We start from the raw sequence: 27,839 nt of genomic DNA on the forward strand, positions 1-27,839 counted from the left end.
CAACGCTCTTCAGACATGATTACTACAGTGACCGGCACACATACAGGTACTCAAACACCTTCACCTTCACTAGCATATGTAAGCCTTTCTGTTAGCTTACATATGACATTACACAACATAGCATGACAACAGAAGCAGTGATGTCTGGAGCTAAAGGCTACACCGTGGCCAGTCTTCCGCTGGTCTTGCTGACCTTAAGTGATATGATCAGTGAAGGTTTCATTCAATCAGCCCAAGACTAGCCATGGCTCATTTTAAGCATTAGAGCGGATTAAAGTACATGGTGGTTCCACATGCATCCACTGAAGGAGGCCAGTTAATACTGGGGCTGGTTTAGGAAGATGTTACAGTCACAAGATTGTTAAACTAGACTAAAAGTCTACATCCATGCTAACATGCTGATATTTAGCAGGTATAAAGTTTACCATGTTCACCACCTTAGTTTTAATGTGTTATCATCATGGTTTTCATTCCCCATGATCCCCATCACCTCCAGTCACACATTTATCAGTCTCCCAGCCACCTCCTCTGCTTCTTCAGCCAAAAGGTTTTTCTCTTTTGCTGACTATGATAAACATGATGGAATGTTGGAAGAGATTTTTCCATGTGCCTTTTACTCCTTCCCGCTCAAGCTGTATCGCCATTCACGCTGGAAGAATACTACCCATCTTCCTGTTTTCGTGCCATTGCGCAGTCTTGAAGAATTTCCTGCCTACTCCAACCTGATGACATGCCATGAAAAATGCAGTTAAGAAGCAGCAAAATGCTGCCAGACCTCTGACCCATAATCTGTTTGAAAAATTAAAGCAGGAATGAGTCATCAATATCAGATACAAAGCAAATGCAAAGCAGCGTTAAGAAAATCCCACACCAAAACTGCAGGTAAACGTATCTAAATACACAGGTTACCATAAGATTCATATGTATTTCCTCTCTATAACTAGTACTGACTGATTATTTGCATCTTTAGATACACAAGACAATAGTGAAATTAACTAAACTGGACAAAATGAAGATGTCCTGGGAAAGAGACATGATGTAACTTGCAGACTCAAACATACACAAAAGGTCCTTTGTACAAACTGCAAACTTGCTCTCTGACTCCAGACCTTGTGAGAATGATGTCAACGAAATGCAAAACTAATGCTTGGCCGTATCACATGTGTGTGTGTGTGTGTGTGTGTGTGTGTGTGTGAACAGAATAATGCCACCTGTGCATGTGTGTGTGAGTGTGTGTGGATGAGAGCGCAAGAAAAGAGTGAGCATCTAAAATAGCTTTTATTGTTCAGGGTGGGCATCCTGAAAACATCTTTTAGAGGGATGGAACATTCCTGGGAGAGGAGGCTCTCCCGGGGGAAGGAAGGGCAAGGCTATGACACACACACACACACACACACACACACACACACGGTGACGCTAAGAGCCAGGGTTGAAGCGTGTGAACCGGAAATGGGCGCCTGTCGGATTCAGAAGGTTCAGAGAGATCCGACCTGTAGACGTTCCCAGCTGTATTCCCATCTCCGCTACGGAAGTCTGCACTCTGTCTGCAGCATCCAGGAGACATTGCTCACCTCCTTCCACTGCAAAACATGTCTGTCACTCTGCATGTGTGTGTGTCTGTGTGTGTGTGTTCATGTGATTGATAATGATGCTTCCACAATAACACACACACACACACACACACACACAGTCAGATAACCCAGGGTGAGCTGTTGTGTAATGGAAGGAAAGGGAAAGGCTGTCCGCAGCCAAAGTCAACACATGCTGCTCTGACCTGAACATAACACACACACACACACACACACACACACACACACACACACTCTCTTGTGATAGTGGTCAAGTAAAGGACAATGAAGAGTCTATAATATTGAACATATTGGTATTGACCTGTAACAACTTCAAAAATGTAAAATAATACAAATAACAAAATAATGAGCCATGTGCATTTATTTTCTCCTTTCTTCACGTGTTGTCACGTCCATGTAATTATTAACAGTTAAAATTTGTTAGAAAGTTGGTGAAGTCATTTCTATCAATTGAATGAGTGTGTACAAGTGCAGGTGAGGTGGTGTAACGTGTACTCACGTGGTTGTCGGAGGCCGGTATGGGGCTGAGAACGGGGGAGCCTGCTGGGCTGCAGAGCTCAGGGAAAGGGTTGGGGATGGCCGGAAGGGAGGCTGGACGCAGCAGCTGCTCTTCCTGCAGGCACCTGCAGAGGGAGACACACACACTTGTGTCACTGTCCTGGCTGACCAGGGAAAGACAAGGTATGGCACACATCATATATTAGACTTAAACATCCATTTTACCTTTGACCTTTGATCAAAGCAAAGTATTCATGGCCAAAACTCTCTTGTTTTTTGTTGACCTTTTTTCCTATCGTTTCTGCTGCTACAATGTAAAATTATCACATTTATTCACACAAATTAATAGAAGCCACCAAAGGCTCAAATTGATTTGTTGCCTTGTGCTTTCAGATAATGACACTTGACAATAACATGGCGATTAGGGAAACATTAACAAGAATGATCACACATTTCTAATCAATCTGATTTTCAAAGAGTGTCTTACTGTCTTTATTTACATTTTCCAACTGGATTTAGCAACAAGATCTGTATTTCAACCATTCTGTGCAATCGATGCCCCCCATCTTATATGTTGGTGAGTAGAGATGACAGCTGGAAGCAGCTTGCTTGCAAAGAATTAATATTTAGAGCTCTAATGCAAACAAACCAACAAAAACACACAAGACAAACAGAAGTGTTCTTCCTCTGGCAATCCTGTCTTGTTTTTTTATACATATTGTCATTCTTCCAGCTGTCTTTATCTTAACATAAAACAGTGAAATCAATGCAGGGGGCAGGTTATGTGTGTCTACCTGACGGCCTGGATGTGCATGGGCTGAGAGTGCCGCAGCCTCTCCCTGGATGGGGAGGAAGGGTGCAGGGGCTGGGTGTTGCGACGGTGGGCCTGGCCGTGTCCCGGGTAGGCAGGGTGCACGTGGTGGTGGTGTGGAGTGTGCATGTGGCCGTTGTTCAGGAGCAGCGCCGTGTCTGCTTGCGTAGAGTACACGCTCTCCATGGAGGAGTTCATGTCATTCACCAGCTGCTCCAGGTCCACATCATCGTCTGGACGGTGAGGTGGGAGAGGTGGCGAAGAGCGGAAGAAGAAAGTGAGTGGCGGTGACAGTAAAAGTTGCAGGACAGCAAACATCCGCCAAGTGTCGCCTCAGTCGGTAGCAGTGTTTGAGAGATAATTGTGAAACCATCTACAACCAGCTGATAGTCATTAAAAATCATCCTTCACAGACTGTCGTGGCAGCGCGCTCTCTGCGAATGAGATTAAACGTTAGTGAATCTGTCTAGTTCAACTGTAGCAGCCAAGTTTAGTGATGAATGAAACAGAGCTATAGAGGAACCAGAGTGATTACACACTCATGTTTTCTCTCAGTCGTCTTTGCAGCTGATATGAAAGGCTTAATAAAAGTAAAACAAGGCCAACTATGAAGTCTGGTTATGGAAATTCTATTCTATTCTATTTCTGCATTTAAAAGAATAAATACTCTGGAAGCCAATTTGTCAGAAATGATTATTAAAGGAATCCTGTTTAGGGTGAAAACTTTGCTTTATGGGCCATAAAAGGTGACCAGACATCATGCTTTACTTTGAACACACAGCTCAGTGTTTTGACCCTTTGTCCCACTCCTACTGTACATACTGAGACAATGCCACAGCATTCTGACTAGCACCTTTAATTAGTTGCAATTTAACACGGTGAAAGGTGAAATATTGCCAGAAGCAAAGTGGCCCTGAACCATCGTGCATGAGAGAGGGAGAGAGAGAGAGAGAGAGAGAGAGAGAGAGAGAGAGAGGGAGAGGGAGAGGGAGAGGGAGAGGGAGAGAGAGAGAGAGAGAGAGAGAGAGAGAGAGAGAGAGAGAGAGAGAGAGAGAGAGAGAGAGCAGCCTTGTTTTGAAGTTTCATTCCTCATGTTGGATTTCACTTTGGCTTGGATCTCTTCCAATTGCTATGTAGTAGACTAACTCACTAGCTTGCCATTGGTCAGATTATGTGAAACCTGTCATTCAAGGGGCTGAGATGTCTATCAAGCACTGGAAGTTGGGAACAACAGTCACCTGCAGAATGAACAACCAAGCGAACCAAAGTCTTTTAACCTGCCCTGTTATCAATTAACTGAAGTCAGTCCAGGATTTGGAAGGCCTAGTGGAAGCTACCCCAAGTGTTTGATGACATGCTGTTCATTCACTCCTTTTTTTTTTTCCTTCAGCGTTGAATCACTTTTTAACAGTACTTAATACAGCAAAACCAATTGTCCTTCAGGGACAAATGGAGTTAAACTTGCAGACTGCACATTAATTACCATTTCCCAGGCCTAGAGAAAAGTATTTTCTCTAGGAATAAGTGAAATATTTAAGACTAAATAAGACTTTACATGTCCATTAAATGTCCTCACAAGTGCGGTAAGTTTCCATGTGTTTCTGTATGTGTGTGTCCAAAGCCCTTTGGTCCTATGTGAGTCCCACCCAAACACCCCACACCGAATTCCTGACATTCCTGTAGGAAGAAATTACAGCACTCAGGGAACGCTCCCCGGCCTGTTCATGACATATGGTGGCCAAATGATCAGGACAAAGTGGGGCACCAAAACACACGCAAACACACACGCAAACACACACACACACACACACACACACACAGCCTAGGACACCATGTATGCTATGCAGTGCTGATGAGCATGTGTATATAATTATACAGGAGAATTAAAAGAAAAAGCACATCACACACACACACACACACACACACACACACACACACACACACACACACACACACACACACACACACACACACACACACACACACACACACAGAGCCAACCGAGCGGAAAAGAAGCCACTGTACAAAAACAGCAGGAGTCGGCCCGTCTGATCTCAGATCACAAAGAGGTATGCATGACACACATACACACACATTCGCATAAAGAAAGGACAGTCTGGGACACAAGGTCATGTGATGCCAGGGTTCATGAGTGAGACACGGGTTGGGGGGACATGGGATGGAGGGGCATACACAGTTGAAAAAGATTTTTCAAAGACATTTTGACTTGTTATAGTAGGAAACAGGTGTTAAGGGTCCCACACATGATCAGCGATGAAACCGCTCTGCGCTGGCTGTGCCATTGTTTTCCTATGGGGAGAGCGGTGGCGCACAACTAGGCACCCACAGCTTCTTCTTCCTTGCTGCCCCACTGACTCTTGTTATTGCTCAGAGTGTTGGGCTTAAGATTTATACCTTGTGTTATTCAAGAAAGGATAAAAAGATGAATGTGGAACAGTAAAAACCACATTCGGGGATGGTACTGAAAGTCGACAAGTGCCCTATAGCCACACTAGCAGCACAGCTGTCGGGATGGCAACATCGCAGCTTTGTGATTCTCTGACTTTTCATCCAGTGCCATCATCAGGTCACACCTAAGCGGCCCATTTAAGGTAATTTCCTCCCCCCGAAATACTAAAAGATCTTTTTTTGACTGAAAACAGCTATTCAGTTTGAGATGGTAAGAGCTCTCGATCAAGACGGATTTGTGGGAGTTACTTTAAAAAAATAAACATAAGCTCTGAGAGCAGAGGAGTTAGGGAAGAATCAGTGGTTCAGTTGTCCTTGGCAAGTCCTGCTTTCTCTGGACAAGCCACAGACTTCACATTTGTCACTTTCTATGCACAGACAAGATTTCCTTGTGGGGCTACACTTAAAACCAATATTTCATTAAGGCCAAAAATACCCTCCATCATCTTCATTTTGGGAATTGGAAGGTTTTCTCCTGCAGCTCTTCTCTGTTGCAGCACCACTTTGTGATTAAGGCTGATAAGCTGGCTGGAGCTTTACATAAAAATGTAGCCCAGTGCAGCTTTAGGGGGATAATGATGGTATCATTGGCATTCCTCTCCCTTCTCCCGTTGCTGGCTTGGCCCACGCTGCACTGCTGGCTTCAGTCGGGGAAGCCAGAGGACATATAGCATGAAAATGTCTTCTCCTCCCTCTCTTCTAACTAACTGCGACTTTGAATGTAGATGAACTGCTGCAGCAATACTCTGGCTCGCATCTGACGACCTACCATACAACCACGGCCAATTCATTCCTCTAAGATCCCAGAATACACTGAATGAGAGCTCTCTGTCCCTGGCCACGACAACCTGCAATCATCGATCTCTGACGGCAGTCTAGAGGTCAGAGAAGAGGGCTGGACGTTCAGGTTTTCAAGGGCAAAGTGCAATTGAGCTCCTTTATATGCAATGAAAATACTCAACATTAAAATTAACTTTGGTACATTTTGCAGAAGTACTCTTTTTGCTATGGTTTTATACATACAATGTATCAGCCACAACAAATCCTTTTATATTGCACTGCGATCACATATTTTGATGTCAGTGTATTCCCATTGCAGGAGAGTACATGTTTTCCTTATGGACATTAAAGTTAAAGTGGAACTAGTGAGGTCTCAGATTTCAATCACCTCACATGATGTGAAAATGTGGGTGGGAAAAGTGAACGAGTAGCGCTTTCCTCTCTTAACAATCAGCATACTGAGATGCAAGTTACTAAACTTTTAGCAATAACCAGCAGAAGTCTGTAGCTACACTGAGCAGCTCCACTGAAGTGAAGCAGGGAAACTCACAAAACAGATAAGAGGCTTCATAATAATCATTAAAATCAGGTAGAGTATATTGGCTGGCTTGCACGCAGTCAACACCGTGGCATGTATCGAGACACGTGTCATCGGATCATCAAAAAGACAGGCCTAGCATAAATGAAGGGCATGTAACCTGAGCCAGGCATGATCTAAATATACAGCACGTCTGTCAGTGAGGGTGATGCGATGTTTCTCTGTAGAGCCACACTGGCTGAGTGTCTTTGACTCTTGCTTTTACACTGAAGTAATCTTATTCCTTCATTTATTCAGATATAGCCTATATCTTCTTATTTTCATCAGTAAAATGAGTGCTTTATTCCACACAACTCTTATAATCCCTCTCGTTGCCAGATAGAAGAACTAACTCTTGCTCAGTGATGCATGTTATCAACAGAGCTAAATATTTGAACTGTACACAAACCTACAGTACATTGGTGTTTGCATAAAAAGGACACTGTAAAATCTGGGTGTCTCTGACTTTAAGGTAATACCCTCAGCTACTCTTACGCTTGTTGGTATCAACTGTTTGTGAGTTAATGCAGTGCAGTCTATGATTTATTTATGATACAAGATTGTAATTTACTTTTCCTTTTTTTTCTACTTCATTTGGTGCTTTTCCATTTCCCACAATTACATCCACAACTACCACAAAGTGCATATGCAATTGCTGCAATCATGTTAGTGCAAAAGTCTTTCCAGTTGTAAAAAGGCACGTTTACTGCACTGCATTCTGGTATACTGAGGCTTCAGTCGCTGGACAAATGAGTATATTTACCCCTTAAATGTAAGAAAAAAAAAGTCACAATTTCTTCTTCTTTTGTCCTGGCATTTCATTCTGATGGACTGACCTACCAAAGCAGATGTTTTACATCACTAAACACATTTTGTAGGCTATTAGACTCCATTGCTTCTGACACAACTTGACATTATGTCATCTAAGCTTTGATAATTATGTCTGAGAATAAGAAAAAGGCTGTACGGAACCGACAATAATGGGCTCAGAAATGCTACAAAGTGGCATTCAAATGAACAGATAATGTATTCGGTCTAAAATGGAGCTGTGCGACTGTAGAAAACCTCCTCTAATCACTCTGGGATCGTCTGTTGTGTCACAGCCTGTATTTGAGTATGAACCATGAACCGGCATACCTTCTACTATCTCCACGCCTGCCCCACAGACCTATGGCCTACTTCCTATAAACTCCCCTCCGCCCGGCACTGGGTGACCTACAGGCCTATATAAACACCCCATCCACTCACCCTATTCATGTGAAGCCATATTTACTACTCTCACACGAGCATGACCACCACACATCAGCAGAGCGGACAATCCACTGAACCACCAACCCAGGGCAGAAAAAAGGGGGAGGGAGAATTTACAACCTCTCCCCTCCTCAAGTTGGCCGCTTTCCAAAAGGATTCCCAAGATTTTCCACGATGGCTGAAGGGATTTCTGGGAATATATTGGGAGTAGAATAACACGTGTGTGTATTGGAAGGAGGGGGGGCGGGGGGGTTGTAGAAAGTGCTGAGCAGTACTAAAAAAAAAAGGGGGGGGGGGGCATTTTAACACTGGTCTATAACCTCTCCATCTGGAGAGCAGAGCCTGCAGTGATGAAGGGAGACAATGTCCTAGATGGAGATGGAGATAGGAGGAAAGGGGAAGGGGGGGGGGGGGGGGTTCTAGGAAGACAGGAAGAGCATTCAGTGGAACAGCAAACACGCTCTGGCTGTGGAGAGATCCCATAAAGAAATGTATAAAGGGGGAAATGTGTGAAATACGCATAGAACTGTGTCATCCATCTTTACGTAACATAAACAGTAGAAGAGATTGGGGATAATATATCACATGTTCTGATTTAAATCCCTGATAATGGCTGACATAGGTTGGATGAGGAGAGGAGAGTTACCATGGTGATGTGGCAAATTTTGATTAGCTGAGCGCTGAAAGCCGGGAACAATCAGCTCCTCAGGCCTGCGGGAGGAAGTGCGGTCCATGCTTTCCTGTAAAATAAAAAGACAGAAAAAGAGAAAGATTGTTGTTTTAAAAGGCATAGACCATGCAGTAAAAACCAAGCAGTGGGTTTAAGAGGTCAGATATGTCAGTGAAGGGTAAGACAACGTGTTATTTTCACAGAGTTCAGAGGGTCAGACAAAGGGTGGGTTCATGCCTCTGCTCTCGAGGAACATCAAGCCTCAAGTTCAGAGACCAGTGAGACTTTGACCCTGTGGCACTGTGACTTTATGACCCCTGGCCTCTCTCTCTCTCTCGCTCTCTCTCTCCGTCAGCCACGCACACACACTTGCACACTTACTCGTTGTTTCAACCGCTCACATGTGAAACTCCCATCAGGTACTGATTTGTGTGTTTTAAAAAAAAAAAAACAGATCAATCATTTTTAGAGCAAAAACATACCAGCTCAGGCACACTTATACAATCTCACACGTCTGGAGATGCACGCACACACTGCCAAGTTCCTCACACATTGTCTAATTTGAAGCAGCCTCGAGGCAAGAAAGCAGCAGAGGAGAGAGGGAGGGAAAAAAGCCAAACAAATTTTCAATCTTCCCTTTTCCAGGAAAAAGAAGAACGCGGAAGCATTGCTTCCAGGAACCGCTCGTGGCCAGGGGTCCTGTTGTGCATGTACGCACATACACACACGCACGTAGCTCCCCTCTGTGCTTCGAAAACATCCATAAATGCCCAGAGTAAGATTTATAGCTCTGAGAGCAGCCAAAAGCTTTCCAAGGAAGGCAACTTGGCTGCAGGGTCTGTGGGCTGACAGAGAAAGTCTGCAGGCTTCAGCTAGAGCTGACCAGCTAGAGATACAACTTGTCCACTAAACTCCCTCTGATACACAGCATATCTTACTCATCATGTGAGAGACATACAAGCCAACATGCAAACAACAATGAGCATTACTCCGAATCCACAGAAAAGTGGACTCCTGTTCAAACCTCTTAAACTCTGGCGCATCCACTGGTAGGTGAATCTTTACAAATACCAGATATGTCAGGCTGTATTACAGAGACTGCACTGGTTTGGGATTGCCTTTTCCTGGACAGAGTAATTGTGTACACTGTGTCAGGACAGCGTCCTAGTTCTAGTAACAGATATCAGTAGCAGCAGTGTTAATAGGTACAAGTAAACCCAGGGAAAATCCTCTCCCCTCAGCAGCGCTCGCGCAGTAAAAGAGTCAGCTTTAATAGCTACGTTCCCCATAAAAACCTCAATGTGAACAGCCAATAATGCACTTTCTCTGATTCTACAAAATGAAGAGAGTGCACTGATGACCCCTCAGTGGTCAACTAGGTACTGAAGTGACAGAAACGGACAAATGTAAAAGACACTTTCTTAAAAGTAGCCATTGGTTTTTCAGTAAAAGCATTTTCCAGATGTGGATTGTTTAGCACAATGAGCCAATAGTTAAAAACAACATTCTTGATATTACTGGTCTTAAAAGTTCAAGTGGTACAGTACATGAAGGGAGCTTTCTTCTTGAAAGTTTTATGGCTTGTGAGTCAGTCCTCCAGTCTTGTGTTTTACGTTTCACAAGAGCCTCATTCAACCAATCTATCGTTTAGTGATTCTTTTTTTTTTTTTTATCTTCAACTTGATGTTCAGCCGTTTTCAGTTTTGTTAAATGCCTTGTTTTCAGGGATGAAATGAAATGATGGTTAATGAAACCTCCATTTCTCTGTGAGAGGACCCGACACTACTGGTCTTTCTTGGGAGACAAATGGGGTGCTTTTGTATCTTTGGCAAAATGTTCAGAGATATCCTTATGAAACATACTTTTAGGATGGAATGTTCTGGTGGATCGACTACAGTCTGTGCAAAAACCACATTTGAACAGTTCCTTCCAAATGGCATCTCTTAAAAACCGTAACAGGTCAATGAACAGTGTGCAGCGGGTGTTGGAGGGAGTGCAAAGTGCCATGGAACATCCTGGACATTGACAGAAAGAACTGGGACACCTCTTCATAATTTGCATTGTATGTTTTGGTAATATTTCACTGTATGTTATATGTGTTTATGTATCTGGCTGTTTTACTGTGTATTTGCTTTGTTAAAAATGTAATAAAGATTTCTTAAAAAGCAAAGAGATCCTGTTCAAGGGTGCTGGCTTTGAACATGTTACCTCCTCCTGCTTGTTCTTTTCTTCCACAGGACTGCTTGCTTTGACTCTCTGTCCTGCTGTAGTGTCGTCAAAGAGTCATCTCCTGTAGTTTTCTTGGGTTTGAGTGAGTTATTTCTCATCCTGGATTCATTTATTTGGACCAACGTCATGATTCTTGGAGTCAGCGGAACTTCTTAGGTATGAAGTTTCAATCAGCTTGACATATTTGGGCTGCTCTCGTGGATAGTCATGACTACTCTTGATATCTCTTCATCATGAGCAGACTGCTCCCCTTTCACTCTATAGCCCACAGCATAAACAGCTAGGCATTTCAACATACTTTCTCTTCGCTTCCTCGAAAGCACAAGCGCGAGACTGAGCGTGCACACTACGTGCACTGCGCACAGCCGCTGACCTCTGACCTGTCAGAACATAAAGCAAGAAAACGCTGTAGTCCATGTTCTCAGACCGGACATGTTCAGGACTGTTGGTACAAATACTGACTGTCGTTCGGGGGAGTGGATCGGTTAAATGCTTCATTCATTCTGCTCCTCTGACCGGTTAAAGTCATAACTTAGCTGAGCTTCGAGTCTGTGGACTGTGGTTTCTTAGTGCTCTGCAGTTCATGTGTATGCACATGAACAAATACATAGTCATACACGAGGAGATGGAAGGGAAAGGAGAGAGAGAAAGCAAGAGTTGCTGGCTGCTTTCTCTGAGACATCTCTGGCACCGATCCAAAGTTCTCACTAAGACACACACACACACACACACAAACACACAAACACACACTTCGGAGACAGGCTTGGAACGCTGCCCAGATTCCCAAACCCGGTGTTATGTATAGCGTTATGTAAGTATGCAGAAAAGAGAGCTCATTTGCGCCTTATCTATACACACTGCACCTACTGTCACTGCCTACAGAGAGACTCCATGGGGTGTATGTGTGTGTGTGTGTGTGTGTGTGTGTGTGTGTGTGTGTGTGTGTGCCATGCTGTGTCATGTCAACTGGCAAGCTTTACATAACAAACACACACATGCGCACACACTCACAGCAATGTTGTAACCCACTTCTCTCCCTCTAACTATCAAACTCTGTTTTTTCTCTGCTAGATGCAGGGTGGAGGAATGTTGTTTTCTATGGGGATTTAATTCACTATTCACTGCAGTCTTACTGGTGCAAAACCCTTTCCTGGAAGCTAACATGAACCAATCCAACTTCATGTCAGCTCAACAGGGGCTCAGCAGTCCCACGGTTGGGGTTAGCAGGGAGCTGCATTTTTGTACCTCCACTAAGAGGAATAAGGCAGCTGAGGCTACGTCACCTCCACCGTCCCATCGGTCCAAGGAAGACGTCATACCATCAATTCTATGCTTTCACGCCTGTCACACAACAAAGCCCACAGCTTGTTATTGTTGTTTGTTTAGCGCTCTATTTATAGACCTCCGCGATGCTCTTTAGCCAAATTCTTTAGGTTGCTGGAGGGTTGGAGAGGAGAAAGTCCGAGCTGGAAAACAAAGGGCTCATTCTGCAGGAGTTGGACAGTGGAAGTGGGGCTGTTGTGTTGCAGAGACGCCATATTTCACCCAACTAGGCCAGGAGTCATTCACTGTGAAGCAAGTAGACTCACAGAGCCACTGTACACATGTTGATACACACCGAGAGGTTTGTATCATTATACTTGTATAGTATTGTAACTACAGTCTTTCCCTAATCAATAAGCCAAAACCTACACCCCTTTCTAACCTAAAGATAATAGCAAACTTAAAGCTGCACTGTTCAATATTTAAATATTAGCAAGTAATTAGTCAGTGTAATATGAACAGTGTCACTCATAATGACGGACACACAGAAAATGATCACCAACCCTGCGGTCCCCGTCAGCTCTATGAAGCTGTTTTGCCTCTTTTAGCTCATTGTTTTGGTTTTCCAGCCCATTAATTCACCGTTTACTTCACACTGCTCTCACCAACAATGAACCCACTGCTAAAAGCCCAGAACTAAACAACAGACAGACCAAGTTAGGGACTAGCTTGTAAACACAGAGCTAAAGAACCACATTTCTTTTCTTAAGAGTTGGAGGGGGCCACAACAGAGCTGTGAGAGGACCTCTGAAATCAAAGCATTTCGCTTATCGATGATGTGGTATACGAATCAGGAGACGTTTTGACCACTGGTGCAACTAATTATATTGATAATGGAAGCACTGGTATTGTGTATGCCCTCTCACGACTGGCAAAGCTAAATGAAACGGAGCCATCATTAAAGTTATAAATGACCTGGAATGACAAGTCAAAAGATCCAAAGTACAAACGTTCTACAGTCCTGCATGAGCTTTTCTGTTTGATGAAGACTTAATTGTAGTGTAACATTACTGTAACATGTTCTTGATTAGTACGTTACCACCCACCACTGGCAGGCACGCATACCTACAGCACACATAATATTTACCTGGTAGTTTGAGTGACATAAGAAGTAGTCAGGGCATCCCGCTAAGGCCATGGTGTTGCGTCAGTGTTCCCTCTGTAGGGGATGACACCCTCTGGTCTCACCAGCGCTCCTGCACATGAAGGAAGGACACGGCACAGAGAACAGACTGAATGACAAAGAGGAAAGAAAGCACCGATCGCTAAACTGACTGAACGAAGCCTAAACTAAAGAAAACTAAATGAACTGTATGATGAAGGAAAAAGAGAAAAGTAATGAGCTAACTCGCAAATAAAGAAGTGAATTAAGTAAATTGACTGAGCATCCCAGGTGAGTGTTGTGCTCTGTGCTAAGCATGCAGCGACTTTATAAAACCGGTATCGACTTGGTGTGCCTAAAGACTAAAACCCTACACCACCTCTCTCTGCTTAAGAGAAAACAAAGCCTGCATGGACGAACATGTGCACACCGAATCCAGTGTAAACACAGCCATTGTGTACGACACCACACACACACACACACACACACACACACACACACACACACACACACACACACACACACACACAAAAGTCAGTTCCCAAACAAAGCCTGGGGCTTAAGACTAAATAAGAAACCCTCTCCAAGCTAGTAACACATGACCACTCACCACCTGCAGACTGATGGGGAAGGCAAGAGGGGGGAAGACGGGGAAAGCCTTTCTGAAGGAACTTGAAATAGGAGTCGGCTATTTCCACTGCATTGTGCAGCATTATCTGCTGTGAGTAAGCGGGTGGAAGTTGTGCGTGTGTGTGTGTGTGTGTGTGTTTATAGAAAGGATACACACACTGCAACACATTTTCATTTCAAGCTGTTCAGCAATGAGTCTTGGAGCATTAAAACTACTGAATCAATTTATTTTGTTGCATTTTTTTGCAAATTATCCAACTCGAAACAAAATTCATTCCAGCCACTTAAATATGAGGATAAATGCATTCAGTGGGCCTGCACAATGTCGATCTGAAATAAGATTTCTATATCCATTTGTTTCATTGCTTTGGCAAGAAAAGCCTTTCCTCGCCTGTTGGTGGAAGTCCCAGATCACCATCAAAATCCAATCGACCGTTCCCTGTAACAACTCCTATCTGCCCACCCCATTTCATGGAAAGCTGCAATAACATTTTAGAGATGTCCAGCTCATAAACTGGATTTTTCTCTCAATTCAAGAAAAATACGAATGCTCCACAAAGGAAGACATGACTTGTTAAGATGGATATTTCTGCAGCCCACATACAAATTTCAGGAAAGTGCTGCAACCGATACTGCTTCCAACAAAGGTTCGGCAAACTGAATCTACACACACACACACACACACACACACAGACACACACACACTGAACTCTGCATCTCTCTCACTAAATAGCTCCTCTCACTCTTTGACTCTACTGGTTTCTCTTCACTTTCTCTCCCAGCATGCCTCCATTGTACAGGTCATTATATAACAGATATCAGATGGTTCAAACAATATCTCGTCCTCCTCCTGCTCCTCCTCTCTTCTCCCTCTCCCTCTCCCTCTCTTTTCACCCCACTAATTACTGTTTCCACTGGGGCTCTGCTATCTTTAGGTTGCTCTGCTGACTGAGAATCTGTGACTAAATGTCTGTGCACACTTGCACACACATCGAAAAGATAGCCTCTCCACTGCTGATAATTGCGAACTTTTTTCTTTTTTTTTTTTACTGCGACCAGTTTTATATCTCACATGCTCTTGCATAGGCTTATGTGTGTGTTCACACCAATCAAAATGCTGGCCAAAAGGGCAAGCGGGGCTGATCGTATGTGTGGCTAATAAGCCTGAGAGCAAAGCCAAAGCTCCAACTGCTTGACATTTACTGACATTTGTGGTTCCTCCTGCAGAGAAAGGGAGTAATTCAGCTTTACTGGTCATACAGGGAGATCTAGAGAATTAAATTGGGCAGGGAGCAACTTAATAATGCCACACGTGTGTGGATGTAATACACCACACTCCTACATCTACAAGTACAAATGAACTCAGATGCATTGAGTGCATTTTAGTAGCAGGTTTTTAGTGACGACGACTGTATTTTCTAATTAACAAAATACAGGGACTACATTGCAGCCTCACCAGTGACAGTCCCTACTGATCTGCACCTGTAACTTACACACCATAGTATAAGTCTGCCATTCAGAGCCTCTTATAGGCCTTGATGTTACCTGATCCCAGACAGACCTGTCGTCTTCTTCTCAGGAAGGAAGGAGGAAGTTTAGCAGATTGGCCTACATTAAGTCACAGCTAATGGAGCTTTATGACAGACCATCAACACACACACACACACATACACACAGCCAGCTTATCCTCCTTGTTGCAGCCGTTCTGATATGTGCTGTGGGTTCAGATAACTCCCTTACAAAAGTAGCAATTAGTGGAAGAAACCAAGGTAGAGTTACAGTGAGGAGATGAAACAGTCACTGCAGAGGCTCACTGACACTGATGGAGCATCTAGTCCGACTGGTGTGTTGAGGAGGAGTCATGTCAATGTCTGTCTTCTATCACCAACACGGTCTCAGTATGACCGCAGTGATGTATGTGTTAGAAAATAACTTTGAGCTCCAGCTGGTGATGTGAATGATATTAACAACATCTTTTCTTCCAGAGATGCATGATTTGTATCCTTTACATGTGAATCCCCTCACAGGCTGCGTCACCTGCAGGGGTTTGAAAGACCTTTAGACACGTACAGTGACTTTGGAGCTCATGTCACGGCTAAAAATGCCAGTAAAGTCTTATTCATGACAATAAAAACGTTGGTAAAGTAAGTGAGTAAAGAGCGTCTGCCCTCCTCTGCATCCATCTGCACGAGCAATACGCTTCTATAGGAAGCATGTCCGACACCGAGTGAAACCATATGCGTTCTGTACCGAGTTTGCAAACAAATAACAGAAGTGCTTACGGTAACCAAAGGGCGGGACGCGGCTCGAGAATCGTGTCCAGGACGCACGACGAAGCAGCACCCGGCGCGCTCCGACTGTCCTCGTCCGGATCTTCACACAAGCTGCTTCCCCCCCCCAACAAAAACTCTGTCCGCTGGTCTCTATTGTCTTCACCTTGTCCCCCCCCCCCAACCCACCCACCCCCCAAGTGCCTTCCTTGCTTGCACACGTACACACACGTAAATGCACACTCACACACCCGCACGCATCCAAACACACGCACATGCGCTGATCTCAACCTGCACTTTTTGCCCAGCTGACTCCTCTCGCTCTCTCTCTCTCTCTCTCTCTCTCTCTCTCCACACACACACACACACACACACACACACACACACACACACTCTCTCTCTCTCTCTCTCTCTCTCTCAGAAGGAAACCTCTTCTCTCCGCCCCGCCCTATTTACAACAGCACACTGCAAAAAATAAACCTTTTTCTTTTACAGTGGTCAGTATACAAAACTCTAATGTTTACATACGAACAAGTAAGAAAATCATAATTTATCCCCTGACAGTTTTCACTGACACTGTGAAGTTGTCAATGTCAGTTTATCTCATTGGAGAATTTTCACTTTTTTTTTTAGGACTCAAACTAACTGTGAAGGTTGACATTTTTTGCAGCGTGTCCAAGACCTGAGTTTAACCCTTCAAGTAGAGGGAGGCCTCCTCTCTGTGGTTCAGTCATTAGTGTCATCCATCCATCTGGTGTCACTACTGCAGGTGTACAGTGTGTACCTGCACTGTAGCCTGCAGCATATGTCCTTCATGACAAGTCTCATCAGCCCCCCCCCCAACTCTACAGTTCCTCTAGATGTTACAGCCACACCGTAGGAGTTAAAAATAAAGTATGATAGGGTCACTATCTCACCACTGAGTACCATTTAAAACTATGAGTTCAGTATTGGACACTCTAAACAAACAAGCATTTGGCCTAAAACCATAAAGGTGAAGGGGAAAAAAACACTCTAAACCTGCTACTGAGCACCATAAACACACAGTAAGCATGTTTGCAATTGGTAATATTTACATATATATATATGCTGTGTACTAGTACAGCACAAGCAGGTTACCTCACTTTTGGGGACCACAAACACCAAGTAGGAATGTAGCCAGGATTTTAGAAATACTTGGGTCATGAGTCCCTCCTTCCCCACAAGAAATACGTTGTCTGTAAATTTTATTTCCCAACATGGAGATTGAAACCATGTTTAATAGACTTCTCCACACTGCCGAGAATAAACTCTAATTAGAGGCCCAAAATAATTCATTTGATTAGCACATGAAATTGCTATGAAATTGGATACAGACATTAATGTTGCCCAGAGGATGAATTCTACTGACTTTGGTGATACCCTGACTTTCCATCTAGCGCCATCATCAGGTCATTAATAAGCTAACATAAGCTAACACACTAAACAAAGATGGTGACCATGGTAAACATTACCTGCATGGGAAACATCATGAGCATGTTAGCATTGTCACTGTGAACATGTTAGCATTCTGACGTTAGCTGTTAGCTCAAAGCCGCTGTAGAGAATATTACAGGAGAAATTAAGTGAATTTTATGGAATTGATTTGATTGATTTTATGGAGATTTGTTGTACTTAGCTGGACATGACATGTCATTATTTAATGAATTCTCCAGTTTGGATTTAAATGTCATCAATATTTGGCTGAAGAAGCTGAACATTATCCCATACCCCAAATCGCTGAACGTGAAAAAGGTTATAGCACTAATACTACGTACATGTGCCGGCTCTAATGCAGCTTAACTTCTTTTACAGGCCATAAATTGTCAGTACCATGTTAGATTATCCTTGACACCTGCTTTCCTTTCACCTATCCATCATCCAGAGGCCATTCACAAACTCAGGTTTCACCCACTCACAGGTTAACTAAGCCCTTCACCTTATCTGTTTTCAGACTCGCAGTATGTGGACACATGTTGGGGTTGACAGCAGATAAGGAGGAGGCTTGGAGAAGTGGATCCAGTAAGGAGAGAGGATACTTTATTTGAACCAAGCTATTCATATAACAGCACAACATTCACTGATTCCAAGGTTAGACGTTTATGGACACCGAAGGTGGCACCTCCCCTGCCACACAGACAACCCAGCCACAGCCCAGATGGAGCGATATCTTACCAACTGCTTCGCTCTTGCTCCTTCGGACATCCTCCCGCCTCTGACAGCTTACACACATGTCAAAATCAAACATGAGTCTGCACATACCTGAGCTACATGAATGTGAAGATTAGAAAAAGTCTGCTCTGTGAATAGGTTAAAGGTACAGGCTATTTCCAGAATCAACGCTCCACGTCGGCCTTGTTTACTAAACCAACACCAGGAGATACACCAGTATCAAACCCCATCACATGGGAGTGTTTATACTTACTTGGCAGACCTTCTCTGACATCTAGAGCACTTCTCTAGCATTTGTACTTTTGTACTGCAATTACATATCTTATTGAACATTTAAATCAATGTGTAATGGCCTTTTTAGGTTAGATTGCACTTGTAGTAGCCCAGGTGTTCACAGCAGCTGGAGCAGAGAGTGTCTTCACTCACAGGAGCAAATGGGAGACAGTGAACTAAACCCAGTCCAGAGAAGTCTAAAAGGAATCGGCGATGAGACTTCAGTGCAGAGTGCTGCATTACAGAGAGCTGGACCATGCTGCAGAATAACTTTGATATGTTTCTATGGCTGTAGGTAGTGATGGCGGTGCCAACTTCATTTTCTTTTATACTATGTGACAAGATTTTTGTGTTGTTTTATTTACACCAATTTGGCCTCTGGGTCAAGTGTTTTTGCCGTCCATGTTTGTTGACGACATGCAGCCGATGGATGTTTCCCATCCACATAATGGGTAGGTGTATGACATACAATGGCATACACAGGTAGTGTATTATCATCATCATCATCATGAATCAACAACAGAAAGCAATTGTAATGAAAATGCAGGTTACCATTAACTTTCTTCAAAACTTACCAGAAATTCCGGTTTAAGACAAGAAATCAGGACTATTTGTCCTTCATCTTTGAGGGTACCATGGTTGCCACCTCGGGACCTAGATAATACTGACACTGTATACTTTTCAAACAAGATGTCTTTGTACGTCTGCATCACTGAATACCCTGCGTCCACATGAGCTTCAAGGAGGGAAAGAGCATGACACCAAACTTGCGTATTTAGCCCAATTTTGGCTACATTTAGAGGGCTTGGAGCATACTGGCTTACCGATGGACAGTGGAGAAGTAAAATGTGCTGCAGGAAGTTTTATCCTCAAAGTGAAAGGGGGTCAGCAATGGAATTCATTGCAACTGATTTTAACTATAATACATTCAAGCTGATGACAGCTGCTGATTTTCATCAGTAAGGAAAATATAAACATAGTACAACCTCATCTTTATTGTACAACTACCTGTCAAGTCTTCATGGGGAGAGTGTTTTTTAGTCAAAAGATATGTTTTGAGTGGATTTTGCTTTACGTTTCACATCGATAGAACCCTTTATGCAGCCGTGAGACGTATTTGCAGCAGGGAGGTAATGTATTTTACACTTTCCTTCATTCAGATGAATAGAGAGCAGTTTTTATTAACATCTCTTGTAGACTTCCTCTCCAATCATGGACAAAATTCAACACTTGTGTCCCCCCACTTACCAGCAAAATTAAACTGGTGGCTACGTGCACTTTTTTGGAGAGATGAAGCAGTCAACTGAATCATCTTAAGTACGTGTGAAGATGCAACAATTTCCAACTTAACTTTGAGTTTGTGCCTGAAAAACTGGTTATCTAAAGGACATATACTGTATATTTCTGAATCAGAATCAGAATCTGATTCTGATTCTGATTCTGATTTCTGCCAGGAAAGCTTTGGAGTTTTGTTTTCAGTGTCAATAAATGTCTAAAAGTGTCAGCATCATGGAAGAATGCAGTATATAGCTCAGATATCCAAGATGTTGTCCCTTCATGCAACGTTTTTTAAACAAGCTGGCTTTGAAGCAATTGAGATGATCTCGCTCCAGCTGGCAGATTTTCTAACTTGTAAAAAAGACAAAACATTGAAAACAAGGCTCCGTTAGAGAAGATTAGAGTAATATCTGAGGTCTGTTTGAACACTCACCTTGGAATATGGCTCCTGGACTCCAACATAAAACCATGTGTGCTGGTAGAAACCACAGCACAAGCTTCTAAGAGATGAGAACCTCCACCACTTCAAAGCACAGTGCCTTCTACCAAAGCCAACAAACTTTAAAGGCTAAGGCCTGGCTTGGTCCGATGACCGGTGAGTCCCACTGCTCTGTTTGTTTGCATTCATAGGTTAAGTGTGATAGAGTTACACAATCGACAACTGAAACAGCTTGATGCTTCCCACTGAAATGGGTCAGCCGCACAAACACATGGACATGCACAGTGTTTTGAAAACACAGGAGAAGCGTGGCTGTTACATAAAAATTCCACTGACCCATGTTGGGAAATAGTTAGGCATCCCAGATGTGGTGGAATCTGAGTCTCTCAAGGCCTCAGGAGGTCAACCCAGACACGCACACACACACGCACACACACACACACACACAACGCAACACTACTCACGCCACCACCATGGGCTAAATTGTCTCCAGTTGTAAATACAGTGGACAGTATGCTTCCATGGGACGCAGAACAGGCTGAAGAGTGACATCAAAGTGCGGCCCTGTCTGAGCGTGTGTTTTCATGTGTGAGACCATTATAATGTCGTAAATGGTTGGGTCACAAACTCAGTGTGTTGTGACCGTTTTGAAACCTCTGAGAGCTCCGCGGAGTAAACAAAACTGAGTCCAGCCACATGGAAGTGGGTCACCCTGACTTTGTGTGTCCCTGTGTGTGTTTGCGTGTGTGTGTCATCTCTTCCAGGGTACGGCATGTTTTGTAGGTGATTCATTGAGTGCGTCTGTGTTTGTGGGTGTGTCCGTGTGGACAAACTGTCTGTGGTTGGGTGGTCTGAGAGCTGTGTTTGACAACCGACTGTTTTTTATTGATGTTCACCTCCGAGCTGGAATGCCGCTACTTCTCCAAACATAATATCATACAGAAGTGGGGTTTTGGTGCAGAGAGGTAGCTTTTAGAGCAAAGGCCTGCATGAAGTAAGGTAGTAGGGATGATTAGTGGCGTGGCTCTAGGGATGGCAATGTGGTCTGCCAGTCCACCACTTTGGTCCAGACTGAAATATCTCAACTATTGGATGGATTAACGTGAAATTTTGTACAGACATTCATGGTCTCTAAAGGATGGATTCTAATAACTTTGGTGATCCCCTGACTTTTTCCTCTAGTATCACCATGAAGTTGACATTTTTGGTTTTGAGTGAAATTTCTCCACAAATCTAGTGAACAGATTGTCGTGACATTTTGGACATTCACGCCCCCCTCAGGGTGAATTGTAATAACTTTGGTGATCCTCTGACTTTACATACATTTTTTCATTGCTATTTTTGGGGCATTTCATGCTTTTATTAGGTAGTGATAGAAGAGAGAAGACAGGAAATGAGGAGAGAGAAAGATGGGGAATGACATGCAACAAAGGATCCTGACTGGAGACGTTTGCTTTCTGACAGAAAGGCTAACGGCTTTCTGGTTTCACTTTTGGGGAGCTGTCATGTCGTCCATCTTTATATACAGTCTATGGTGCGGATGTTAGCTGTAAGCTATCAAACGAGCTCAATACTTTTACCTTTTGTCTCTGTACGTTATGGAGTAGATACACAAAGGCCTGAGATAAGCTCGAATTTGCTCAAGTTTTTTAACTCCTGCAGATGCCTTTACACCTCAGTTCATGACGCCCCAGGTAAATTCGTGCGTGCTTGTATCTTTACATGTTTTACACATCTAAAATTTGCCTCATGTTTTGCATGAGCACACATTTAGTCTTGATGATGCATTGTGTGTTATCTACCATCACAGAGGCAATTCATATGTATTTCGCCATGTCTTGGCTAGTAGTGTAGTGTATACTTGACTATTTTTAACTGCTACTTACATTCACAGCTTCCTCTTCCAAATGTATGTTGTTCAGAAAAGAGATACTGTCTTCTAAATTCTCCCCAAATTAGCCAACAAGATTGAGATTTTGATCAATTCATTGCTTTCCAAAGTATATCTGAGAGAGAGAGAGTGCTCTGGACTTTATTGTTGGTTTAAAAGTACAGTTACAATGGTTGCTGTTACATTTTCAAGCATCATTAATCCCTTAATACCTTGGTAATCATTAAATCTAAATTAGTAACATAATAATTTTCATGTCTTTTGCCTCCACATGGGATTGGGATATAATTAGGCATCTACATTACAAACTTAAATCTTATTAAGAGCTTGGAACACTGTGTTGGGATTCAGAGATTTTGGTTCTTTTGGTCGTGATAAACCCTGAACTACACACACACACACACACACACACACACACGCACACACACACACACAGACAAGTACATTTTAATTGCTTCATTTACGGTAACTTTACATTCAATATGAGCACTACGACAAAAATCTGTAAGCGAACCTTTGTGCTATTTGGGTAAGGAATTGAATTTGGTTTCAGAATAGTTTCATTTGTTTGAGTCAGAATCAGGAAACATCAGTAGATCATTCAACATTTTTGTTGATTAACTAAATCAACTAAACACTGAGAAATTTGACTGATTATTTTGACTTGTTTTGAAAGACTTAATTATGTTTTCAACCTAGATTATGTGACCCATGATGGACATTTGCAGCATGTAGGCTATGTGTGTGTGTGTGTGTGTGTGTGTGTGAAATGTGAAATGTGCACTGGCCCCAACTCCCCTCCAAAGTCGCTTAGAGTGAGTCAGGAGATCAAAGTTGAAGCTGTAGATTAATCCACATAACAGGAGCTTTTCCACTAATAACAGAACATTCTTTTCACTCTGGCTGCCTGGTACGTCAGTGCCACCGAGCCTCTACAGTCACACCAACACATGGTCCTCAAACCCCACCTCTGGAAAAGTGAATTTAACCACAGCTACAAAATACTGTATGTCGACATAATGCAGACTTTTTTGTTACACCTGACAGAGTGCTAAATATAATAAGGGTATGATAAAAAGTATGATGTTAAGCACATAAAGCTCAACACCACTTTGTGCCTCACCCTCCTTGCACATTGTGATTATAGCAGATTTAATTCCCACTAGAATCATAACCCTTTCCCTGTATGTAATCACCAGATAAACATTATATTAATTATATTAAGTTTCCCATTAAAATATTCAACTGCTTCAGTTTTCAACATTTTCTTCATCATGCCACCAAAATAGTTGAAAATGGGCCTGGACAAACTGGATGAAGCCTGGGGGCTCTGGGTTAGACCAGGCACCAACTACCGTCCTAGGCTCTCAACAGCCAATGTCTTAGTGGCAAATATTAAAAGAATTAGGTTTGTGGATATTTTGGCTTTAAGAGCGGTATGTATGGGAGTGTGTTGTACTTGATTGACAGGGCCAGCTGCACTCAGGCTCCATCACAATGGGAAAATTTGGACTTTCTTACTGGATCCAGTAAACGACAAAGATGGTGGTGAGAGGTGGGTCAAAATCATTGTTTTGCAAGTCACAAATGGGTCTTTGTCTTGGGTGTGAAGCCCTTCACCAAATCTGATGCCATTTTACATTTTCAGAGTAACAGTCAGTATAGTAAATGTAACGTATGAGCGCAAAGATTGTATTAATTACTTTAAAATAATTCACAACAGCTGCTTATGTACCCATTCAGCATACACATAAACATTAGCATTCATTTGGAGTTGTGTTTCTGGCCACCTGGTGAATAATATTATTCACTCTCCTTTTAGCTCTGTTTTGGTGTCCACTAACTCCTGAGGGATTTATCAGGCTCTTTAGTTGCTAAATGCTCCACTCTGTTCACCAGCTAGTCGTGAACAGTGTCTGTCTGCTGTTTGGGGTTGAGCAGGTAGCGCTGGAAGCAGCTGCCTGCTGCCTCTGGAACAGAGGTTGATGAAAGCAGAATTTGCAGGTCATAAAACCAATGCCACAATAAAAGAGGCTGGAGAGAGGAATTGCAGACGTGGGTGATCATTCTCTGTGTATTTATCACTATGCGTGACCTTCTTTTACATTATGCATAATCATCTGATCTGATGTTCTGATGTTCATGTAATGTGCATATCACGTGCCCTGGTATGTTATTCTTGTGACACAACTACAATCGTATGAAATTTCTGAGCCGAATACTTTGCATCCATTTTTTTGTTGACCACAGGAGTCTTTTTCATCCGAATGTGATCCTCCAAGGTATCATCTTTTGTCCGGTCTGCTCCAGAACCAGATTGCTTCTTAGTATATCCGTTGTCAAGAGAATGAATTTTATAACTTGGGGAGGATATCAAAATCCAAAGTCCAAAAAAATCAGACTCATTACTTGAATCATGTGACTTGAGAACACACCTCTGGCGAGTGGCGAGTCCAAGCTTCAAGACGTTCCCTGAACAATTTTGTGGATGAAGCAACAGAAGCCACTTCCATATCTTTCTACAGTCTGTGGCAAGGGCTGGGTGAAATGGGTGAAGGTTGATTAAGGGCTGGGTTAAGGCTAGGTTGACTGGGTGAAGACTGGGTGAGGTGAAACATCCAATCCTACTTTGAGACCCACATATTTCCAACCTATCATATCCCTGCCGCAAGCAGTGTGCAGCAGCTATTCCCGATCAAACAGAGAAATCATTTGTAATGGTATCGCACAGAGAGGGCCTGTGTTTTGTCTCAGCGAGAAGGCCTCGGCCGTTGCCAGGCAGATGTTTGGGTTGGATCGCAGTGTGGTGGAACGCCACCCTTCCATCTGGCTCGGGCTCCGTAGGCTACAGGAATAGAGTACTGAGAAAGCAGGGAATGCAACTCCCCTCTCAATAGCGATAGCACAATTGAGGAATGTTCTTCCTGCACCTGCAAGTCTTTTCTTTTATGAGCACACCAAAAGAAAAAAAAAAAAGACTTGAGCAATAATCATTTGAGGAATTTAATTTTGCCTCGGCTAAATCACTTGGAATGTTTGCATTGCACCTCAGAAACTGAGTCTGTCTGTTATGAGCAGGGCCAAATGAATCCTGAGAGTGAGGCTGGCATGAAAAATCAGTCTTGACGAGTGAAAGAGAAATACTACAACAAACACTCTGTGAGGAGTGTAAATGAGATTTTAGGAGTGATAAACAAACGGTATCATTCTATATTAATCTTTCAGCTTGTAATTAAGTGCCCACATTCTTAGACAATGAAAGGTATCTGGATTACAACCTAGATGCAATCATAACTGCTAAATAACCATTGATAATGGAGAAAAATCAACACTTTGCCAAATACACAGTGTCAATAATTTGACACTTTAAACTGCCTACCTAGAGCCAAACAAGTGAAGGAACTGCACCCCAGTCAGTGCTTATCAACTCCAAGTGTGGCTAAACACACACCATACCACTGGAAATGCTGCTGTGTAATTGCAGATTCCTGATATATTAAGCTGCTGACTGTGAAACAGATTAAAACAAATGTATTCTTAGGCTATGCAAAGACTTTCCCCTGTGCACCAGGCAAGCAGGCAGTTCCCTCCCATCATGCCCTGTCTCCCTCTTTAAGTATCAGCTATCTGCTGCCAAAAGACTGACTGGATATTAATAGCAACACTCCCAGAATCTAAACCACATTTGTTTAGGTCAAGGCCGAGCTCAGTGTCCATTAAACAATACGGAGAAACTCAAACGACTCTGGCAGCGTAGAGAAGAGGAATGAGAGATAAACTAAACAGATCTCTGATGTTCTAACTGCTTCAGATGGAAAAGTTGATTGAAGAAGTTAATCGTTTAAATTTGGTGACGGTGAGAGCGCTGTGCATGCGTCAGCCAGTCAAGCTGGAGTGAGGAGTTTGCCCTGCAGCACGAAGATCAACTGCAAGACCAAGAAGCCAAATGTTTTTGGAGCCATTTAACCTCCAACGACCACTTTAGATCATTAGACATGTATCAGTTTGCAGTAGATTAAAGTTACAGCTCTTTTTATGTCAGTAATGTCCAGTATTATCCAACACGTTGTCTTGCTAACAATAAGTGTACATTTATTTTTATTTATTTATTTATTGTATTTTTCATGTAATGTGTGAGCTGACTGTGTTTATGCTGAAAGAGCTGTGGTGTTACTGTGAGCTGCAGGACTATAAAACAAATGCAGGTAGTTAATGGGGCAATGCTTAGCAAGTGTGTCTCTATGTATGTAAAACAGCGACATCTAGTGCAAAGGCCTCAGCGGGCATGAAAAAGGAACAAGATTTTGTGCACATCTAATTATTTCAGCTACATCAACAATCTCAGTCATGTCAGGTTTGGTGGCAGTTACTTCCTTGAAGTATCGAAGGAGCCGTTGTTCCTCCACTCTGAGGTTATTTGGCTGTGGAGCAAAGTGCTGGCCAGGTGGGTGAGGGATTTCTCAGCAGGATCACCTTGACAGTGGCCAAACAGCAAAGCAATACAACTCCAATTCAAACCTTCGCAATGCAGCCGAACAGTCACCTCTTTGATTTTGCAACAGGGTAATTTCAGAGAGGTCCAGATTATTACTTTGTCTGAGCCCAGCGGGACTTTCCGTTTTAAGGTGGCAGGGAAAGGTCAAACGGGAGCAAACCTGGAGAGCATGATGTAACATGTAAGACTGGGAGTTTGTCCCGGCAGACCGTGACTGGATGACCGGTACCAAACCCTGCTGTCAAGGGCCAGAACATTCCCTTTTAAAAGTCAAGCCTCATTTTTCTCAGAACAGCGGGAACAAAATCCAACAGGAAGAGGGGGGAGGAGGAAAGGAGAAGTGTGTGTGTGTGTGTGTGTGTGTGTGTGTGTGTGTATGTGCATGACAGAGAGTCTGTTGTGCAGGGCTGTGTCTGAACTTCCAGTATCTCTGGAGCTGGCATTCGCCCAAACCCTGACACATCTGTCCAGAATCTGAAGACAAAAAGAGAAGGAGGAGGGGAAGAGTGTGCAACATAAAGTTACAGTGTGTGTGTGTGTGTGTGTGTGTGTGTGTGTGTGTGTGTTGAGGTGTCCAGAGAAATAAGTGTCTAATAGCTTGGGACCTGTAATACCTCTGATCCTGTGATGGTTGGTCTCATATAATAACAATGAAACGCTGTACTGTACACAGCTCACAAAGCGAGCTGCAGCTGCTAACATGCACACGTGTTGAGTATCTGTGGTGAACAGGGTTAAGTAAACAGTAGCGCTGATAACCCTGAGGTTACCCCGGTCACTCTGATTGACTTATCTCTTCGTGATGGCTTCAAAAACCCTGGCTGCCAGCCAACAGAAACAGGGCAGGGAACACTCTGCCCCAATCAATGGCAAGAAAACATGTTGTGCTGAGACACAGGAAAGGAGTGAACCCGTGAGGAGTCTGATGTCTTGAGGTCTTGGTTACTGTATAGTAGATACGGCCTGTCTCGTTAGACCTTTTCCCTCCCCTTGGAGGATAGACTCAAATGTTAGGATAATGCATGTTATTGTCATCAGAAACGCCCGCTGCAGCTGTTTTAACCAGAACAAGCT

General features: G+C 43.2%; 1 protein-coding gene across 2 annotated transcripts in view; it reads right to left on the reverse strand.

Moving 5' to 3' along the window:
• The window catches only part of LOC139298786 (growth factor receptor-bound protein 10-like), a 31,643-nt gene extending 18,308 nt beyond the window's left edge, over positions 1-13,335 (reverse strand). Inside the window, exons 1-5 of one of the 2 annotated variants that reach the window (XM_070921553.1) lie at positions 13,285-13,335; positions 10,432-10,439; positions 8,622-8,710; positions 2,882-3,131; positions 2,089-2,212 (exon numbers count right to left, since the gene is read on the reverse strand). In XM_070921553.1, the coding sequence (XP_070777654.1) occupies positions 2,089-2,212; positions 2,882-3,131; positions 8,622-8,710; positions 10,432-10,439; positions 13,285-13,335 (522 nt within the window). Of the gene's footprint in view, positions 1-2,088; positions 2,213-2,881; positions 3,132-8,621; positions 8,716-10,431; positions 10,440-13,284 lie in introns of both variants that reach the window. The other variant, XM_070921552.1, reaches the window with a different exon arrangement.
• Positions 13,336-27,839: the final 14,504 nt, after the last annotated feature.

This window comes from Enoplosus armatus, chromosome 16, assembly GCF_043641665.1.
Source record: "Enoplosus armatus isolate fEnoArm2 chromosome 16, fEnoArm2.hap1, whole genome shotgun sequence".
NCBI lineage: Eukaryota > Metazoa > Chordata > Actinopteri > Centrarchiformes > Enoplosidae > Enoplosus > Enoplosus armatus.